Source organism: Hemibagrus wyckioides, linkage group LG16, assembly GCF_019097595.1.
Source record: "Hemibagrus wyckioides isolate EC202008001 linkage group LG16, SWU_Hwy_1.0, whole genome shotgun sequence".
Classification (NCBI taxonomy): domain Eukaryota; kingdom Metazoa; phylum Chordata; class Actinopteri; order Siluriformes; family Bagridae; genus Hemibagrus; species Hemibagrus wyckioides.
The window spans coordinates 19,995,064-20,016,281 of record NC_080725.1 but is presented as its reverse complement, the minus strand read 5'-3'; the positions used below and the strand labels follow the sequence as shown (position 1 = coordinate 20,016,281).

The 21,218-nt window shown below is 41.0% G+C and overlaps 3 protein-coding genes across 4 annotated transcripts; 2 read left to right on the top strand and 1 right to left on the bottom strand.

Annotated features, from left to right (window-relative positions):
• Window positions 1–413: 413 nt before the first annotated feature.
• fam136a (family with sequence similarity 136 member A) lies at window positions 414–2,499 on the top strand. The gene is made up of 3 exons (XM_058412191.1): window positions 414–732; window positions 1,727–1,867; window positions 2,044–2,499. Exons 1-3 carry the CDS (start codon window positions 646–648, stop codon window positions 2,230–2,232), a joined length of 417 nt encoding a protein of 138 aa, XP_058268174.1. The 5' UTR covers window positions 414–645; the 3' UTR covers window positions 2,233–2,499.
• Window positions 2,500–3,634: 1,135 nt separating this feature from the next.
• On the bottom strand, window positions 3,635–11,033 carry gmcl1 (germ cell-less, spermatogenesis associated). Of its 2 annotated transcripts, none has more exons than XM_058411030.1 (15): window positions 10,765–11,033; window positions 9,686–9,902; window positions 8,974–9,097; window positions 8,135–8,231; window positions 7,935–8,032; window positions 7,242–7,354; window positions 6,946–7,011; window positions 6,757–6,841; window positions 6,572–6,662; window positions 6,193–6,333; window positions 5,995–6,064; window positions 5,665–5,740; window positions 5,424–5,569; window positions 4,698–4,785; window positions 3,635–4,105 (listed from the first exon to the last, which is right to left on the bottom strand). In XM_058411030.1, exons 2-15 carry the CDS (start codon window positions 9,859–9,861, stop codon window positions 3,971–3,973), a joined length of 1,506 nt encoding a protein of 501 aa, XP_058267013.1. In that variant the 5' UTR covers window positions 9,862–9,902; window positions 10,765–11,033; the 3' UTR covers window positions 3,635–3,970. The 2 variants fall into 2 exon arrangements, with proteins under 2 accessions (XP_058267013.1, XP_058267012.1); XM_058411029.1 differs by having other exon boundaries at window positions 9,686–9,872; window positions 10,765–11,032.
• Window positions 11,034–12,411: 1,378 nt separating this feature from the next.
• ggcx (gamma-glutamyl carboxylase) lies at window positions 12,412–20,553 on the top strand. Its single transcript, XM_058411201.1, has 15 exons — window positions 12,412–12,568; window positions 12,840–13,040; window positions 13,878–14,036; window positions 15,297–15,462; window positions 15,615–15,693; window positions 15,806–15,912; window positions 16,231–16,394; window positions 16,812–17,113; window positions 17,253–17,384; window positions 17,570–17,721; window positions 18,006–18,175; window positions 18,320–18,450; window positions 18,581–18,728; window positions 18,938–19,142; window positions 19,932–20,553. Exons 1-15 carry the CDS (start codon window positions 12,547–12,549, stop codon window positions 20,089–20,091), a joined length of 2,298 nt encoding a protein of 765 aa, XP_058267184.1. The 5' UTR covers window positions 12,412–12,546; the 3' UTR covers window positions 20,092–20,553.
• Window positions 20,554–21,218: the final 665 nt, after the last annotated feature.

The following is a 21,218-nucleotide window of genomic DNA, read 5'->3' as shown; positions in this document are numbered from 1 at the left end:
AAAGAGCCCGCCTTTCCTTCTCTAGGATTGGCTAGTCTTGTCGAATACCAACACTACGATTGGCTAGTCTGTCATAGTACGACAACCGAACAACCAATCACAACGCAGTTGATATATTCCATAAGCGTGCACGAGGGCTACTGTATACGGATCTTGGGTTTACATTGTGAAAATGACGGGATTCTTTTTATTTTAATTCATTATTTTAGTCATTTTCCTTCCTCCCTTTAGAATAAACACCACACACCCTATACAATGTATACGTGTTTTCGATGCTCACTATTCCAGTCCAGTTGGAGGCAGAAATGAACTAAATACCAGCTGAAATGAACAAGACGAAGAAGTAGTAGAAAGCGAAGGGCGGAAGTAACGTGTTTATAAATCCGGAAGCGGCATGGTCTAACCCTGTCCCTCATGCCTTCGTCTTCCAAGAGGTGACCTTATATGATATTTATCAATAATTTTAAAAAAATCGATTTTATTTAATGTCATTCTGTCTGATGCAGTAAACACTACATTGTGTTGCTTATTGTTTACTTCCCTCTTAGGGAATATTACCTTAACGACACGTCAAGACTGATCAGTTTTATAGACAGGTCTATACAGTTAATCCATCAGTTTAATAAGAGTAATAAATAGGGAATAATGGCGGAGGCGCAGCAGGCACGAGTGCAGAACGCGGTGGAGGAGATGGTGCAGAGTCTGGAGAGGAATCACATCCGGAAGATGCAGGTAACATCACTCACCTGGGGTGATTATTATACACTCAGCTACAGACCCACTGTTAGTGCTGTAATCCTAGCAGAACCATCATCATCATCATCATCATCATCATCATTATCATTATCATCATGATCATCAATATCATCATCATCATCATTATAATCTTCATTATTATTATCATCATCATTATAATCATCATTATCATCATTATAATCATCATGATCATTATTATTATTATTATTATCATCATCATCAATATCATCATCATCATCATTATTATTATTATCATTATCATCATTATCATCATCATTATTATCATCATCATTATGATCATTATAACCATCATCATTATCATCATCATCATTATAATCATCATGATCATTATTATTATCATCATCATCATCATCATCAATATCATCATCATCATTATCATCATCATTATCATCATCATCATCATCATTATTATTATTATTATCATTATCATCATTATCATCGTCATCACCATCATCATTTTTACCATCATCATTATTATCATCATCATTATGATCATTATTACCATCATCATTATTATCATCATTATAATCATCATGATCATCATTATTATTATTATCATCATCATCATCATCAATATCATCATCATCATCATCAATATCATCATCATTATCATTATTATTATTATCATCTGACTGAATCTGGGTGCAAAAATAAGCCCTTATAGTTACACCTTAAGGCTCTGGGTCGTTGACCAGAAGATTGCCCCAGCCACTGTTGGGCCCTTAAGCAAGGCCCCTAACCCTCCCTGCTCCAGGGGCGCTGTATTATGGCTGACCCTGCGCTCTGACCCCCAACCCTCCAAGGATGGGATATGTGAAGAAAGAATTTCACTGTGCTGTAATGTATATGTGACAAATAAAGGCAACTTGACCTTGTATACAGATACAACAAACACGTAATAATAATATTATTCTGAATGTCGTCTAAGCTGTTTACATGTTGCTTTCAGGGCCGGATGTTCCGGTGCAGTGCAGAATGCTGTGAGCGCACGACGGACTCTATGAGTCAGGTTCATGAGTGTATAGAGCGCTGTCACACACCTCTGGCTAAAGCGCAGGGATTCGTCACTAGTGAGCTGGAAAAGTTTCAGGTAAGCACACACACAGGTGCGTCCACGCAGCGGCGTTTATGTGACGCACTTATAGCAGGAAATGACCACATTTCATCCTAAATCAATTTCAACAAACCTTCTACAAGCATTAATACATTAAGGGATGAAATATTTATGAAGGGCATATCCTTCATCATCGACTGTTTGCCTTTCAGGATCGACTGACACGATGTACTATGCACTGCAATGATAAAGCCAAAGACCTGTTCGACTCTGGGGCGAAGGAGCCGGCGGTGCGCGCTCTCATGGATAAGTGTGTGGGCAGTTGCGTGGACGATCACCTCAGCCTGCTGCCCAGTATGACACGCAGACTGAAGGAGAACCTGGATTCTATACCACAGTGAGCAGTCAGATTTTAAAACACCATCAGTGAGGAATATGTGAAGAAAAATGCCAGAGCTTCATGGTGGACTTCTTCATCAGCGTTTAGTGTACCGTGACCCGTCAGAATTGTACCGCGTCTGCCTCAACTGCTTGTTTTTGTACAGACAATAAAAGCAATAACTGTGAAATGAAACGATCTGGCTGTTTGACTCTGTAATGTGAACACAAACTGATGCAATATTTTGCGTTAAATTCGAAAACCTTTCAGAACAATTGTTCAGCTTAAAAACAAAAGCTCGGAAATATAAAGCTGTGATTTGATCATGTGGAGATTTTACATCAATTTGAGCGAAAGTAATAAAGCCCTTAATAAAGGAGGAAGTTTCATTGTGTCTATGGCAACCTGAGGCGCTGCAGTGGCTGAGCTGCGTTACTGGAAAATATTAGTACATGCAGCAGTCAGTCCACTGAGCTTTACCTTTTATGGAGTTTTGTCAACAGCTTAGGTTTATCTCATCTATACAAATAAGCAATTGAGGGTTAAAAAAAAGACCCCAGAGTTTTTAGACCCTTGTCTAAAGACCCCAGATCAGATTTTTTAAATTTTTCTAAGAAAATGACCAATGGTTTCTCTAGATATGAGTTTTCTTCCTCGGCTGGGATCGTTTAGAGCTGCATGTAAACTGCATCTTGGAAGTTCAGACTCGCGGGCATCATTGAAGTCCACTATATGGAGAAAAAAATCCTGAAAGGTTTTCCCTCAAAAAACATCAGATAGATAGATGGATGGATGGATGAGATAGATAGATAGATAGATAGATAGATAGATAGATAGATAGATAGATAGATAGACAGATAGATAGATGAGTTGGTGTGTAGGTAGATCAAAACTTTCATCAAAACTTTAAGGAAACCTTCGGTCAGTCTTGTGTACAAAGCACTGACGCACAACTGAAATCATATGTAACGTAGTGATCTAGCCGTCCTCTGACCTGTACATCACCTGTGGGTTTGTTCTTGTGGATTTTGGAACTAATCCAACCAGAGATAAAGAAGCGGGTACAAACGGACAGTTTTTTTTACATCATTTTATTTTTTTGAGATTAGGCTCTCGTCTGATCTGAACACCAGCCGGAGCTGATTAGATCCTCATGCCTGAATGATGATGATGTCATTTTGGTCCATAATGCACACATCATCTACATTTAACCAAGACTCACTCGTCATCATCATGTGTACATATTCACAATATAATATAATTCCACAATTACAGAAAATATGTAATGGCCAAGTGCTGTCTATGTAAGGTGACGTGAAGTGAGAGCTGCACTGGAAGAAAAAGCAACCTGTATATATTTTTTTTTAAAAATAGCACCAGTTTCTTTTTCTTTAAACAGTACAAAACCGCCGAATAAATAGGAATGCCTGGCAGAAAAAAAAAATCCGAGCCACGTACAGTATGAACAGACGCGGAAAGATCCGACGGTTAACGTCATACGAAACAACAGAAAGAGTAAAACTAAAACATACACACTCACTGTGGCTGGGGATTCTTTTGGGTTTAATTATACCAAAAATCATTAAAAAAAATAATAATAAAACAAAAATCCAAATAAATATAAAAGTAAAATAAAAACAATCCGTATACACTTTTAAAAAAATAACACAAGGTATAGAAAAGTGATGGTAAAAAAAGTGAGTGAGTGGTGGGAAGTGATGATGTCATAAGATCAGGACGGAGCTTATTGGCCAGGAGGGTCACGACTTGCCGCGGGAGCTGCTTTCCGATTCGTCGGCTCGGCGCTCGGGGGAGGGGGACGTGTACAGGAAGTTACAGCAGACGTAGAGCGGGAAAGACAGGAGACGGCTGTCCAGGTTCATCACCACGTACTCCTACACACACACACACACACACACACACACACACACACACACAGAGAGTAACACACTTTAAAAGTCACCCAAGTCTTATTTAAATAGTGAATGTACTGTATTTGCATACTGAAACCTGATTGGCTCATACTGTATGATGCAATAACATGCTTTTCAGCTTCTCCTATTTATTTTGTTTTCATAATAGTGCCCTTCTGTTGTAGCTCAGAGCGCTACGCATTACCCATAATACTCTGCAGGCTGTAATGTACAGCAGGCTCCATGACAAGGTTGTGAGAAGTTTACAAATCATTGAAACGGCTCTAATATGTACCATGCACGTAGCTGGAGATCATGTCTTTAGCATAATGTGTCTGATTTCTACAAATAATAATTAGCTGATGTCAGATTTTTAATAATAATAATTAGCTGATTAGCATGTTGTGCAGGTGATTAGCATGCTAAATATTCCTCTCTATCAGCTCTTTACCTGCTAGTTACTATGTACATGATCCACACGTTCTTGTTAGAAATAATCTGGATAATGAATGACATTATATAGTAAAGTCTGTGATCATTTTAACATGTGTGTGTGTGTGAGAGAGACACAAACCTGATCTTTCTCCAGAGTGAGCAGCTGGTACCCTGTAGATCGACTGCAGATCAGTTTGCCACAGCTGTCGAACGATGCGAGCCGTAACCTGTCCAACAAAGGAGAGAGAGAGAGAGAGAGAGAGACACACCATGTTAGGCAAGACAAACCTCGCCTACACCCCCACTTACACCAATCAGGCATAACATTATGACCACTGAGAGGTGCCGTGAATAAGACTGATGCTCTCCTCATCATGGCACCTGTTAGTGGGTGGGATATATTAGGCAGCAAGTGAACATTTTGTCCTCAAAGTTGATGTGTTAGAAGCAGGAAAAATGGACAAGAGTAAGGATTTGAGTGAGTTTGACCAAAAGGGCCAAATTGTGATGGCTAGACCACTGGATCAGAGCATCTCCAAAACTGCAGCTCTTGTGGGGTGTTCAAGGAACAGTGGTGAACCGGCAACAGGGTCATGGGCAGCCAAGGCTCACCGATGCACGTGGGGAGTGAAGGCTGGCCCATGTGATCTGATCCAACAGACGAGTTACTGTTGGTCAAACTGCTGAAGAAGTTAATGCTGGTTCTGATAGAAAGGTGTCACAATACACAGTGCAGGACGGGTCAGGGCTGTTTTGGCAGCAAAAAGGGGACCAACACAATATTAGGCAGGTGGTCATAATGTTATGCCTGATCGTTGTAAACGTCACAGTTTTAAAAGTGAAAAGAACACCAGAACCATCTTACCTGAAAGCAAGGTGTCTCCGTGGCTGTAGACTGACCGCGCCCCCACACGGCTGACTGAGTGTATTCCTCTTGAACACGATGAAGCGGTTAGTGTAGGTCACCAGCAGGTCGAACCCGTAATTAAAACCCGTCCATCTCCAGCAGTACTGAGGACGAGATTCTCACATTACCTCGTTTCAACTCTTAACACCGCTGTAAAATTACGACATAGTAATTTTAAGTAAGTAATTAGCAGACTCACATCTCCATCTTTGTTCAGCTTTCGGCCGCAGCGCATGCTGTTCTTCTCAAACTCCTCCTTATTGGCCTCTTGGGGTCTAATGCATTCAGAGACACACAGAGATGTCGTTACGGTCAGTAAACTTTCTTGTGAGCCTAGTCTCTGGTCCGATCAGCTTCCTTCAGATAAATAATTTACTTTCAAGCATTTGATATGGAAGCTCTGCAGAATCGTGCTCAGAAAATCAGTCACTAGACTAAATACTGAAACACGCCTTTATGTCCACAACAAGTTGATGACGTCTGCTGGAGCCTGTGCTTGGCTTGTAATTTGAGGTCTGCTCCCACTCACCCGTTGTCATTGTCATGCTCTGTTCGGAGCATGGCGAACCACTGCTGCTTGTATATCCTGGACAACCAGTCTTAAAATAAGAGCAGACAGAACAAAGGCAGGAGGATCACATCATCAGGTAATCAAGATTTTAACGTTAGATGCATTGAAACCCGACCTCTTAAGTGATTACGGTGAAGGTGTAAGGAAGGATCTTACCAGGTGGAATGATGTTATCCCTCTCGAGGATGCGGGCCGAGGCCAGGTCGTTGATGATGTACTGCAGGCGGATGTGTCTGAAGACAGGGGTAAAAGGCGAGCCTTGATCCGTGCACAGAAACGGCTCATCCTCTCCAAGCTCTGTAGGAGAAGCCACACGGTGAGACCATAGAGAAACTGATCCCAGACTCAAAAATATATAAATAACAGTGAAACTCCTGCTCAAGCACTTGATATTTAATAGTACTTTATTTTATTGTTGCTGTACAGTGCCGAGTCCTTCTAATATTTAAATAAGACCCTGACCAGCAGGGGGCGCTAGTGCAGAGTTCTACAGTCATTTTGGAAAATAAATCAGAAATCCATTACGCATACACACCGCTTCTCCTTTTACAGAGCCACGTATCTGCATCGACCAGAAGCTGTTTGATGGGACCATCCCAAGACGAATTGAGCTGCAGGAACATCCACTGTATGAACACAAAATAAGAAGAGGTTCATTAATACGTATTTGACATTGACCAGATCTTTTAACTGCTTGTTTTAACATCAGGACAGACGAACCTTCTTCAGAGCGGTGTAGACGTCCATCTCCACTTGCATGACGAACAGATCCGACGACTGGATCAGCTGCTCGATGATTTCAACCCTTCAAATAATAATAATAATAATAATAATAATAATTAAAAAAGTTAAACATTCTGAATACGTAACAAAGGCCAATGTGTTGAATTACAAGAGACGGGAAAATACCCCAGCTCCTTCATCAGGTCCACATTTTGGTGTGTCATGAGGTTATTGAGAAGCCACTCCAAACACCTGCAAATCACAAAGACGTGGATTGTAATGCAACATCCATCCATCTTCTATACCTGCTTTATTCCTAATTCGGGTCAGGGGGATCTGCTGGAGCCTATCCCAGCACACATTGGAGCGAAAGGCAGGGGTACACCCTGGACAGGTCACCAGTCCATCACAGGGCTTGTAATGCAACATATGGGGGGAAAAAAGAAGTGAATCATAACGATAACTAAATAAATAAAACTGACTTCTTCGTGACGGAGTCCAGGCCGTACATGTTAGCAGCGGCATAGAATCCACACACCGTCTTCACGCTGATGTTTTCCTTCATGGTTTCCCCACATTGCTGGATAAGTCCATCCTGTGCATGCACACACACACACACACACACACACACACACAATAATAGAATTGGTTACAGAATTGGTTACAGATTATAAACGATATCATGGCACAATGTCATTCATTTGAAGCAATCGAACAATTAAAAAGTACAACAACAAACTGATGATCTTCATAAACTGTGTATTATATTATATTATATTATATTACATTACATTACATTACACATATATATATATGGGGGTCCTAGAACACGGCACGTCCGGCTCACGTCCTGCGTTAACATCTGCTCTATGGTTCACGTGGAAGTGGACCAAAACCACCTGATTGATCAAATGTTTTGGACTGCAGCAGAGTGTGTGTGTGTGTGTGTGTGTGTGTGTGTGAGAGAGAGAGAGAGATGCTGAGACTTTTAGACACACACTCGCACTACAGTGTACAGTATGAACACATACTACTAAGTAGAAACATTAGTGAGTGAGTGTGTGTGTGTGTCCCTGTATGGCAACTACACAAGAAAGACAACTGAATTTCGTGCACGTGGAATGGTGATGAGTTTCTGTATTAAATGTAGAAGAATCACAATAAAGTTCACTGACCAGCTGGAGCATGCAGGCAGCCGCCAGGATACTGACAACTCGACTGGGTTTGATCAGGACGTCGTCTCTGTAGAGGGAGCCAAACACCACCTGAAGAGCTACACACACGCGCACACACACACACACAAGCTTCCTGATTCAGCTTTGAGCCAGCAGAAAGAAGACCGTATGAAGTGTTTACCGTTTTCATGTCCTCTCACCTTCAGTGTCGATATTCTGATCTGGGATCTCCAACTGGATGACCATCATGTTGGATTCCTTCCAGGAGCCACTGAACATGCTGGAGAAGTATCCCGACTGCACGGAGAACAAGACACGCACCATCATATTGTGAACATTTCAGCTTGGTGGTTTCTGATATTGTACATGACAACATGTGGACATGTGGCTTCTCCAGATTGGTCAGCATTTTTAGCTGGAAATGAACCTGACCAGAATCTCATTTTTTTTTAGAAGAAGATCTGAGGGGATGAAGCCTTTATTATCACCACACATACATTACAGCACAGTGGAATTCTTTTCTTCGCACATCCCAGCTGAGGGAGTTGGGGTCAGAGCGCAGGGCCAGCTATGATAAGGGCCTTGTTTAGTTGGCCAACAGTGGAACTTGGTGGTGCTGGGGAGATTTGTTTTCTAAGAAAGCCATCTGACTTCCTCTGACATGTCACCTGTGTCCAGTGACGCAACAAATTTGAGATCGAGTTGAACTTTATGCAAATATGGAACGACCTGTTGCAGCGACGACCAATGAGAGTGAAAACAGTAGAGTGTATGTGATGGTGGCGAAGAGCACACAGCTCCGCCCACTGAGAAACTTTATTACCATGGCAACCAGTAGTAGAGTAGGCCAGTTCATAGTACAGAGACTGGAGACTTACAGCCGTAACATATCACTGTAGGTGTGAACGTAGCGCAAGATACGCTGCCATGTTGTATGATGGCAGAACTGTTGTTATAGAAAAGCTTCTGACCAATCAGGATCGAGAATTCAACAGTGCTGTTGTTATAGGAGTCAGACACGATGAAGCGGGCACTGTACCTGACACAGGTAAACTTTGTGTAGGTTCCACTCCTGGCCCAGCGCACAGATCCGGATGTCGCTGTTCTCCCCGTTCAGGAACAGAGTCTGATAAATGTACTTGGACGTGCTCTTCAGCTTCTTCCTGTTACAGCGAGGTTGGGGAAAGCAAAGAGGAAGTCAGAGGAACAGGAAATCATGAGAAAATGATATTCCATATTAATCAGTTGAACTGTTAGATGATCGCTCCCACCCTCTGCCCTTATTTTGGAAATGGAAATAAGTTATAACACACATGAGGAGTAATAACCAACCAACTATCCATCCATCCGTTAATCCCTTTAGCCTTCCATTCAACCATTCATCTGTCTATCCACCCAAAGTTCTATCTATCTATCTATCTATCTATCTATCTATCTATCTATCTATCTATCTATCTATCTATCTATCTATCGTTTGTGGATTGTAATACACCGCTAATAAAACCACAACATACACCAGTATATTATTATTATTATTATTATTTTGACAACAAATTTGAAAATCTGTGAAACCCAATGCAGTATAAGTGTATGAGGGTGTGCAAACGTTTGCACTGAACATACATTAACTTTATTTTGACGTGTCTGCCAGTGTGGGTTTTAATAATTTTTACTGAATTTCTGATGAAAGACTTTCTCTGTTCATACTAGGACTATTTATTAAAGTTTGTGTATGTGTGTGAGAGAGAGACCTGCACGGTGTGTCCAGCAGACTGTCCTCTTCCTCTGGTTCGCTGTCACACTCGCAATGTGAGCTTCGTTTCCTCTTCTTGCACTCACACACGTGTGTACTTCCTGCGCAGTGGGGTTGGGGCGTCTCACCCAGGCGGCGAGGAGAGGCTTGGAAACGACTCCCGAGTGACCCCATCCTTCTCCGACCTGCCGAAAACACACACACCGCCAAAACACCTGTGAGAGTGTAGTAATGTATGAAAATACAGCTCCAGCATCTGAGCTGAGGATCAATGAGCTCCTGTGATCTATTGATCATATATAATTCTCAGTTAAGTTGTCAAGTAAAAATCCTTTCTTCGTATATTCCACCTGTGGGGGTTGGGGTCAGCCATGTCCCCTGGAGCAGGGTAGGCTGGGGGCCTTGCTCAAGGGCAAGTGCTGGGGCTTGAACCCCGAATCTTTTGGTCAGCGACCCAGAGCCTTAACCACTAGAGCCTTACCACATGGTAAGGCGTGGCATTTGTCCATTTCAGGAGAGACCACTTGGCGCTACCTTAACCAAGCAGTTTTGGCATCATGAAATTTCATTCATATTAAACAGAAATTTCCCCAAAGTTTAATATTTGTTGAGTGTCTTCACAGTTAAATAAACATACTCATTCTACCATCGACAATAAAACGGCTATTATTTTGATTAGTTTGAAACGCGCGAATTAACATATTCAAATATGCAAATGAGCTCATTTTAATATACAAATGAGCTCATTTTAATAGCCGAAGCCTGAATTCATTCATTTCTTTCAACAGCAAATGTTCTTGCACGAATATCAGCAATGAACTGATAAATTTGTGGTATTGTTTTAAAAATGTGTAGTAACTTGTTTTGTTTTTAAAAAATACTTTTAAATACTTTTTGCCCATGATATTTATTTACACCTCACCTAAAGTAATAGAGATGAGCTGGTACCCTTTAGTTATCCAGCAAAAGCACATAGAATACAAGGAAAATGGATAAAATGTGCATCTTAAAACAGTTTTCTAATAAAACGATGTGAATGAAAATAAAATAAAATATAAGTTTAGGTTTGTTTCTCACCTGGAACTCCACAGGAGGAAGAAACACTGCGATGCTATAAAACCAAGCTGGAATTTCCTCTCACTCCTGAGCACTAAGCTACACCGCTCCCTGAGACTTATTTACAACTAAATTACACATTTAGCAATTCTCTGACAGTGCAAATTGTTTATAATAATTTATGTACACTGCTGTCTACATGACTAGAAACCCCAAATGTCGGTAATATTGAACAAAAACACCAACAAACACAACATTTCCTCGCTTATTTCTACTGAAGAGTGTGCAACCGTCTGCTGCCACCTACCAGCCTGGAGACGTTTTAATACATATTTACTGTACAAATATATATTTTTTTTATTTATTTAATATTTGCGTTCATGTAATCGGATTAAATTGTCTTAGATGATACCCTAAATGTCAATCATAAAAGTGTGTAATTTTCGAGAAATCGTTCTGTGGAATCGACTCCGGGAGTCGACTCCATATCGATGCTGACTCCCTGAATCAAATTTGGATCCAAAACAGCACTACGTTTTTTCCCTCGCATTTTAATAAGTAGTAAAAATAAATCCAAAACGATAGATACAAAATAAAAAAAAATCAGATTAACTTGTCTGATTATACCCTATATGTCAATCATAAAAGTGTGTTATTTTGTTGTTTTCGAGAATCGAGAAGTCGTTCTGTGAAATCGACTCCGGGAGTCGACTCCATATCGATGCTTACTAACTGAATCAAATGCCAAAATATTCCAAAAACAGCCCTACGTTTTTTTTTCTAGCATTTTAATATGCAGTAAAAATAAATCCAAAAAGATAACTACAAAATAAAAGTAAAAAATCGGATTAACTTGTCTTAGATTATACCCTAAATGTCATAAAAGTGTGTTATTTTGTTGTTTTCGAGAATCGAGAAATCCAGCTAGAAACTAGAAATATTAATATCGGTTATATATTTTTGTGTTCTTTGTAAGTTTTTGATATGATTACGTCTGAAAAAACGGGGAAAACTCTAGTGTCATTACTTATTTTAACCACAAGAGGCACTATTGAGACACCAACTGTCATTCGTGGGCGTGGCTTTTCACCTGACACCAGCCAATAAGCGTCTACAAAGATGTCAAATTCCTTCCGGCTGTCTGTATACAAATAACCAGCATTCCATCTGTGCGGTTTATCCCACCCATATTTAACAGACAACCCCGCCTCTCGCTCTGTGATTGGATAGAAATTCTTACGCTCGACCTTTGGATTGGACAATTGAAATGTCTTAAACGTTTTTGTAGCAACTAAAGGCCACATTTTTACCGGAGCAATTTGTAAACTGTGCTAAAACGTGTCGAAAAAGCAAACGTATTATTTTAGCTTAAAATTTGGTCAAATTAATTTTACGTCTTTATTTTATTTTACTCAATTAATTTTTTTTAAATTTCAAATGCAAAAATACATTTAATTTACCCTGCATCGTTTATTATTATTATTTAAAATTTATTATTATTGTTATTTTAAATAACTGAGTTCTAAAAAAGCATGTAAGAAAGCATATTGCGTGAGGATGTATTGAACTCTGTCATATTCATGACCTTTCCAACATGGCGGATCTCACGACGTATCGTTTTAGCTAGCAACAATACGGCTAGCCTGATGGAATGAACGAGGGCGGGATTTGCCACAATACGGGTAGGAAAGAAATGAAGGGAGTTCAGGTAGAACTGCTGCCGTTTGACACGTAGACCATCGGTTTACGTGTCCAGAGCATATCCAAGCGCCGTGATTTCAACATCCGGTGCACGCGGGTACAATGGCAGCAGGCACGAGCGCAGGTAAACAATTGTAGCGCACATATGCGTAATAAAAAATAGCATTACACGTATGCACTGAATACTGTTATATTTGTTAGCTAGATCCTCTTTAAAAACCACTTATTGACCAACAATGATTTATTATGATCTTTTGCATCATTTTCTTTTGTGTGAAAAAGTTGTTTACTCACGTGCAATTTGTAGAAGACAAACCTGACATTATTTTGCATGATAATGTTCAGTGTAATCATATACATTTATATTTCCTCCATGAATGTGTCTACAATTACAGGTGCTAAGCAGTCCAAAGCATCAAGTGGAGGAAATGGAAGTGGAGGAAACAGCAAAACAGCCACAGACCCACAGGTCAAGAGCCGAATGCAGCGTCTCTTTGGCTTTGAGAAGGAGGACCTGTCCACATGGCACCGCTTCGTCTGCCTCCTGAATCGCCCCACTGACCCGGCATCGCTTGGGATCTTCCGCTTCCTTTTTGGTGAGATGGTGATCCCATGATTTTGGACCTGATTGAGGTTTTTCAGACTCAGAAGCAGACAGGTTCAGGTCTTTCCACTGAATTCTCACAGTAGCTTAAGTTTGTAGAATGTTCTCCACCTGCCTCTGGTTCTCAGTGGGGTCCATGAGGCACCACCAAGGGGGTCAAACTGGTTAAATGAAATCTGAATACATTGAAACTAATATTTAATATACTCGTACTGAAATATTTATCATGAAGTAGTGTTGGAGTTGAGTGCTTCAGACTCAAATAAACTAGATACAGCATTGTGCAAGCGTCCTAAGATTCCAGTGGGATTCCTCATTTCATGGAAAGGAATGTACACAGATCAGGCATAACATTATGATCACCTGCCTAATATTGTGTTGGTCCCCCTTTTGCTGCCAAAACAGCCCTGACCCGTCAAGGCATGCACTCCACTAGATCTCCAGAGGTGTGCTGTGGTATCTGGCACCAAGATGTTAGCAGCAGATCCTTTTAGTCCTCTAAGTTGCGAGGTGGGTCCTCCATGGTCCCACCAATTTGGCCCTTTGTCAAACTCGCTCAAATCCTTACGCTTGTCCATTTTTCCTGCTTCTAACACATCAACTTTGAGGACAAAATGTTGACTTCCTGCCTAATATATCCCACCCACTAACAGGTGCCATGATGAGGAGATCATCAGTGTTATTCACTTCACCTCTCAGTGATCATAATGTTATGCCTGATCGGTGTATTTTATATGTTTTGAGCTTCATGATTTAGTTTGATGTTCCTTCTAGCTCCTCTCATATGTGTGTAAATGTACTAATAAACACACTGCCCTGTTATTCCCAGGTATGCTGATGGCTGTGGACATCACACAGGAGCGCGGCCTCAGCCACCTGGACTATAAATACCTGGATGGGGCTCCTGTGTGCCGCTTCCCTCTCTTCAGCTTCCTGGAGCCTCTGCCTATGGACTGGATGTATCTTGTCTATCTGGTGATGTTCCTCGGTCAGTCACAAAACTCAAACTTATGAGTCCTGCTGTAAACATTCTTCCAGCTGTTGGCTACTAGCCAAAAATAACATCGATCTTCACTGTGTATTTGAGAAGTTAGCTTATCTTCAGCTCAGAGCTCTAACTAACAGAAGTATAACTTCAGAAACTTAGTCTTAGTCTAAAGAAAAGTCTAAAGGCTAAGCTTGTGTAGAGAGTTGAGAAGAAGCGGAGAAAGGATGGGGAAAATGAATACAAAGGAAAGTGGACTATAGCAGGGTCAGTCAGGGAGCGTTATCATCTCTGACCAAGGTGTGTTCCTCACCTTACCCAAACATAATGAATAAGAAAAGCAACATATCCACAAAAATAAGCCATAAGAGTAAATATGTACTGTTTATGAGTTAGATACACAAGTCGTATTTATTATAAAGTTTTAATCACATTATATAATACGTTAGCAACATTAGCTAACCTAGTCTGCTTCCTAAATAGGCGAATGATAGCCAGATTAGCTTAGCTAAACCCAAACATTAGCTCCCTCATAAATTTCTAGGTAGCGGATGATAATGCTAGCAAGCTGTTTTCCTACCGACCAAACTACATGAATTTATACAAAACCCTAATTAATGTCGAATTTAATGGGTCATAATGCTGACCAGCTGAAATAATTGTGATAACTGACCATTGTTTTAGTCAGACAAAATGTTTTGATTCAGGATAGCCTCAAAGGTGCAGCAAGTTCGATAGCAATGTAGCTACCATGAGGCAAATCCATTTAAACTGAATTCTGACTAATAAGTCCTTGGTTTATCCTTTAGCAAGCTAGCTTATCTCAGGAAAATGATCTAATTGTATAGGTGTAAAGTAAAATATGTAGCTAGGTTCGCTAGTTAAGATGAGGCAAACTAACTGAAATAAATACTCTGTGTTTTAAAACTACTATTTTACCTCAGGAAAATGATTTAAACAGATAGGATAGGGCAAATAAATAGCTAGCTTAACATGAGGCAAAATGATTTAGTTCTGTAGTTATTCAGTATTTAAGTTTCTGCTAACAATAGATTAATTATCATATTAAATAATTACCTTAAAGAATTGGGCTAAGCTTTATAGCATGCTAGCTAACATTAGGTGAAATGGGTATTATTATTGTATGAGTAAAACAGCTGGTATTTTATGCTAGGTGATCTGAAGGAGAAAAAGCATGTGGTGATATGGTCAAGTTTGCAAATGGCTGATCAATCTACCTGTGTGTGTGTGTGTGTTACACAGGTGCCGTTGGTATCATGCTCGGCTGTTTTTACCGCCTCTCCTGCCTCATGTTCATCTCCACCTACTGGTATGTCTTCTTCCTGGACAAAACGGCCTGGAACAATCACTCGTACCTCTACGGGCTCATCGGCTTCCAGCTCACACTGATGGACGCCAACAGATACTGGTGAGACGTAGATAACTATCTGTAACACAGTACTATCTGTAACAGAGTCACCTGCAACCTTTGTCATCCGTCTGTGTAATAATGCATTCTAGCTTCAAGTGAATTTATATATGAAGGAAATCTCATCTGTGGCCTTTTCTGCTGGGCTGCAGGTCAATTGACGGACTCCGTAACCCGAGGAAGAGGAACGCACACGTCCCGTTGTGGAATTACACTCTACTCAGAATGCAGGTTTGGGTTTCAGTCAATGAAAGTGACATTCTTCATTACACTGATGCTCTGTGTGATGCGTCGTTAGTAAGACGATACAATGATGCACCGTACTTTTTCTTTTGCTTGACAGATCTTCATAGTCTACTTCATTGCCGGGGTGAAGAAGCTGGATGCTGATTGGGTGGAAGGTTACTCCATGAAATATTTGGCTCATCATTGGCTCTTCGACCCTTTTAAGTGAGTCGGATAACATTTTCAGGCTTTTTATTTTATTTTAAAGTGTAATAGTTTGATATATCACACATTCGTCACACGCTTGGGGAGACGGGAAGAACGAGAAGCAGGTTTAAAAATAGGAATGCACTTTCACGTGTATGGAAATATTTATGTGGACTTGATCATTCCAAGTGGCCAATTTAATAAACCTGACCTAAAGGAGAAAACACACTCTTAGTGACTCCTAAGATGGTTTTTGCTCTGAGGTTCACTTCCGTCACCAGCTGATCAATTCATCCATAACAACATTAAAATATAAACCCCATGCTGTTTTATTAGGGTGATCCTCCCTGTGGAGTTAGTCAGTCTCATGGTGGTCCATGGCGGAGGTCTCATCCTGGACCTCACGGCTGGCTATCTGCTGTTTTTCGATGTCACTAGGCCGGTCGCTATGTTCTTCGTCAGCTACTTCCACTGCATGAACTCGCAGCTGTTCGAGATCGGTAAGAGGCTGAACACAGGGGGTCACATTCAAAAAATAATAATTGTATCATGTATATACATCTGTTAGAGAGGAAAGATGTGTTCTAGACTTGAGTGATGAGTTTAAAATGTCAAAGTATTTGATACATAGAGCTGTTTTCACAGTGATGTGCAATTCAGTGTCATGAACAATTTACCATTTAATCAGGACTCATGATTAATATAATACATTTTACTTCTTTATATAATTATATTACAGAGATATTGATTGGCTCACTTGGGAGATGAAATACATGATAAATGATCAGTGTTTGTAAATCTGAAGCAAAATCATGATTTTAATGACCTCTAGTTCCACTATGTCACATTTTATAGCTGATAATTTGCGACAAAGAGAATATATATATATATATATTTTTTCCCCCCCACCCATACAGGAATGTTTCCTTACGCCATGCTGGCTACGAGTCCCCTGTTCTGCTATGCCGACTGGCCCAGGCGATTCTTCGCCCGCTTCCCAGAGTTCCTTTGGCCCCTCCTGCCCACGGTGACTCCGCCACCTCAACCGAGCGCCTCGTGTCTGTATCCCAGTCTGTCAAGTGGCTCGACCGAGAGAACAGACACACGGACAGTCCCTAAACCCTTCACACAGCGCTTCAGACACAAGATAGCCACCATCTTCACCATTGTGTACATCGCGGAGCAGTTTTTCATGCCCTATTCCCATTTCATTACAAAAGTAATTTCTGTTTGTTATACATTGGGCAAAGGACTGCATAGAGTTGTGTCTGTATTCAGGTGTGTTATGGTTTATAAAATGGTCCGTACAATCAGATGTTATTTGAAATGGTGTTGTATTTATCCTTGGGTTCTTGCAGGGCTACAATAACTGGACTAACGGGTTGTACGGCTACTCGTGGGACATGATGGTTCACTCTCGCTCTCACCAGCATGTCAAAATCACCTACAAAGACGGAGTAACCGGAGAGATCGGCTACCTCAACCCTGGGGTAATTTTCCCGCTAGTTAGTGGAACACATGGATGTGCAAACTGAAATGAATGTTGCATTTGGTTTTGATGAATAAATGATTAACAGTAGACTTAGACTTTAAGACCGCATTGTACATAACAAAACTGCTCACTGTCCACTTCCTTCCAGACCATGCTGCAACAGTGTCATTTGGTATGCTGCAGGTCTTTACACAGAGTCGGAGATGGAAGGATCATGGAGACATGCTGAAGCAGTACGCTGCCTGCCTGAGTCGCACTCTACCCCACTACAACATCAGCGAGCCCCAGATTTACTTCGACATCTGGGTGTCCATTAATGACCGCTTCCAGCAGAGGTACGGATTTAGGGATTGAAAGAGGATGTGATTAAATGGCATCAAGTGTTAATAAAAATGTAGCTTGATGTTCATTAACAGGAACTGGATCAAACATGGCAACTAGAATACAACTAAAGACAGGACCATAAACCAACCACCATTGTAGTGATTAACAAGAGAATACTCTGAGATCTTGACAAAATGTCTGACCAATCTCTTCAAGTACCTCCAGAAATCTTACCCAATTTCAGCAAAAGATGATTTGACTTGTATTTGATATTTTTTCCCTCCTCTGACTGTAGGATATTTGACCCCCGTGTTGATATCGTGAAAGCAGACTGGTCTCCGTTTCGTACCAACCCGTGGCTCATGCCCCTGCTGGTCGATTTGTCCCCATGGAGGACGAAGTTCTCCGAGATTGAGGGGACACTGGACAACCAGACTGAGGTGGTGTTTATAGCTGACTTCCCAGGTATGCACCTGTCTCCATACTCAGTTACTCAGGAGTATGATATGTTTCTGTGTCTCTGTATATACAGGTCACTGTGTTGTATGAGCCACAATGAAAGTATCTTACCATGCACTTGTATTGACCTTTGTGGTATTATGTTGGCAGGCCTCCATCTAGAGAACTATGTGAGTGAGGATCTGGGGAACACCAGTGTTCAGGTACTGCAGGGTACCGTGAATGTGGAGATTGTGGATGAGAAGAAGAACTACACACTCATTCCAGGGGAAAAGATGCAGGTACACACACACACACACACACACCCTTAAAGCACCTTCTCGCTTACTGACACCAATATCATCCAGTAATAGTATATCTGCCTATACTTGACCAAGGTCAATCGCCGTTTAATCACTTGTGTGTATCTAGCTTCCTGCTGGAGCGTATCACAAAGTGTTCACCATAAGCGATACCCCATCCTGCTACATGTACATCTACGTGAACACCACCGAAGCGGCGTTGCAGGAGAACCTCACCAAGCTTATGGAGCTTAAGGAGAAAGTCCTCAATGGGACAGGTCAGTACTCGGAAGCCTCGTAGCTCCAGTGAGAACTAAAGGAAGGACACCGAAAATTCCTTAATATAGAGTTCCATAGCATCATGCAGAACATGGGTCTTCTTGTAAGAGGCTTTGAGAATGAATAAATTGGGATTGTAGTGGATTTGAGAAATGCTGATGGATTTGACTGAAATGCTTTACATTTGATTTTTTTAAAAATTTTTTAGAGACAGAGCCTCTGCCCCCAGAGTTGCAGCCAATTATAACTGGTCTTGAGGATGATGGGTCAGAGATCAACGCCACAGACCCGCTGGTTCGGCTCTTCCTCAAACGCCAGAAGCGCATACAGGAGGTGAAGAAGCGGCGAGAGGCGCCCCTGCTCGAAAGGTTCAACCGATTCGCCACGAAAAAATACTACATGATCCGACGAGGGTAAGATTGTTCAGATAAACCTGGAAGTTTCATCAGATATCTAGACTATCTTGGTCTAAAGCATAGAACAGGAGACGTTTCTGCCAAATTAGCGCGCTAAAGAACTGCATTCCCAACATAGGACACTACTTATAACTTTATGAAGTTATCAAAGAGCAAAAAGAGAAAAAGCCAGCTCTCAGTAATCTCAGGATAAAGCCTCAGAACCCATGGCAGTTCAGTTAGCATTTGATGCTAACAGGGTAATTTTAGTCCTTCTGAGGCACTTTCTAATAATTCACCCACAAGTATGAGGTAAATATTGCTAGTTTTGTCTTATATTCATCGTCACTGATCCGTTAAATTGCTCCTATGTTGTTCAAAACAGCTGTGTGCTAACTGTTAAACTGTTAGCCTCAGGTTTTAGCTAGCTTGTGCTTGGCTTATATGTTGCCTAGCCTCAAAACCTTTCACATTTATTAACAGAATTGGAATGATACCGTCTCAGAGCCACAAGTTTCTCGCTTGGGTCATAGCAGCTATAAATAGTAGTTCCTTCACCACTTTCAACTTTCCTTCTGCAGTAGGCATTTTTCAATATGGATGATATGAAGAACATGATAACAAACAGGAAAAGTGGATTAAGTCCCTGAGAGATCCGTTTTTTGGTCCAGAATTTTATTTGTGTTTGGATTCGCCTGCTGTTAATGATCTTAGAGACACTCTACAGGCCACCGTAGATCTAACAGGTGGATCTTCATCAACATGATCAGAAATCAACACATAAAAATGACGCTTCATCTCATGTAGGTTTCTAATGACGGCCATCGCGATGAGAAACCTAGCCTTCGGTTTGCCTCCTCTGGAGCAGCTCAAGAGGGAAGTAGACTACGCCAACATGAAGGCACCCGAGACGGACGTCAACCAAAACGAGCAGGTCAAAGCCGAGATGGGACACGGAGAGCTGTGAAATCAAGCACTGGAGCTACCAAAGGTGTTAGAAGTGTCAAATATTTGGGAACATTCCAGATCAGTCTGTGAAAAAAGGTGTTATAATAGTGTTTAAATTTTATTAGCAGAACACCATTCCAATCTAGACTACACGTTAGGTTTAATGCTTGTATTGTTATTTAAGAAAATGAAATCAGGTACAATGTTACTGAGTTAAATGATTGCACCCCCGAAACACTAAATGTTACACACTATGCAAACTAGACAATGCATTACGCCAGGATAGATGTGCATTATTGTGCTGCTGTATTTTTATCCTTTAACAAGCTTCCGTATGGATTAGCTGGTTTGTTTACTTGAGAAATCCCCTTGAAGCAGTTCATGTGAGTGTCTGATGCTGAAATTGTGTGAATATGAGCAATGATGAACAATTTTTTTAAATATACAAAATAATTTTTTAAAATAAAAACTATGAAGCATAGCGTCTATCGGTCTTTAATGGATGTGAATGATCAGTTCTACGCTATATTGGCAAAAGTTTTGGGACACCCCTCATTCAAATCATTGAATTCAGGTGTTGTTTTTCAGGGGGCTCCTTAGTTCCAGAGAAAGGATCTCTTAATGCTTCATACATAGACTTTTAGGACAATTTCATGCTCTTTGTGGGAACAGTTTGGGGATGACCCCTTCCTGTTCCAACATGACTGCACACCAGTGCACAAAGCAAGCTCCATAAAGACATGGATGAGCTAGTTTGGTGTGGAGGAACTTCACTGGCCTACACATCAACCTGATAGAACACCTTTGGGATGAATTAGAACAGAGACATGAATGTAATATGGAGTTGTCCCGCCCTTTGCAGCTATAACAGCTTCAACTCTTCTGGGAAGGCTTTCCACAAGGTTTAGGAGTGTGTTTATGGGAATTTCCAACCGTTCCTCTAAAAGCACATTTGTGAGGTCAGGCACTGATGTTGGACAAGAAGGACTGGCTTGCAGTCTCCGCTCTAAATTCATCCCTAAGGTGTTCTATCAGGTTGAGGTCAGAACTCTGAAGTTCCTCCACACCAAACTCGCTCGTCCATGTCTTTATGGACCTTGCTTTGTGCACTGGTGTGCAGTCATGTTGGAACAGGAAGCGGTCATC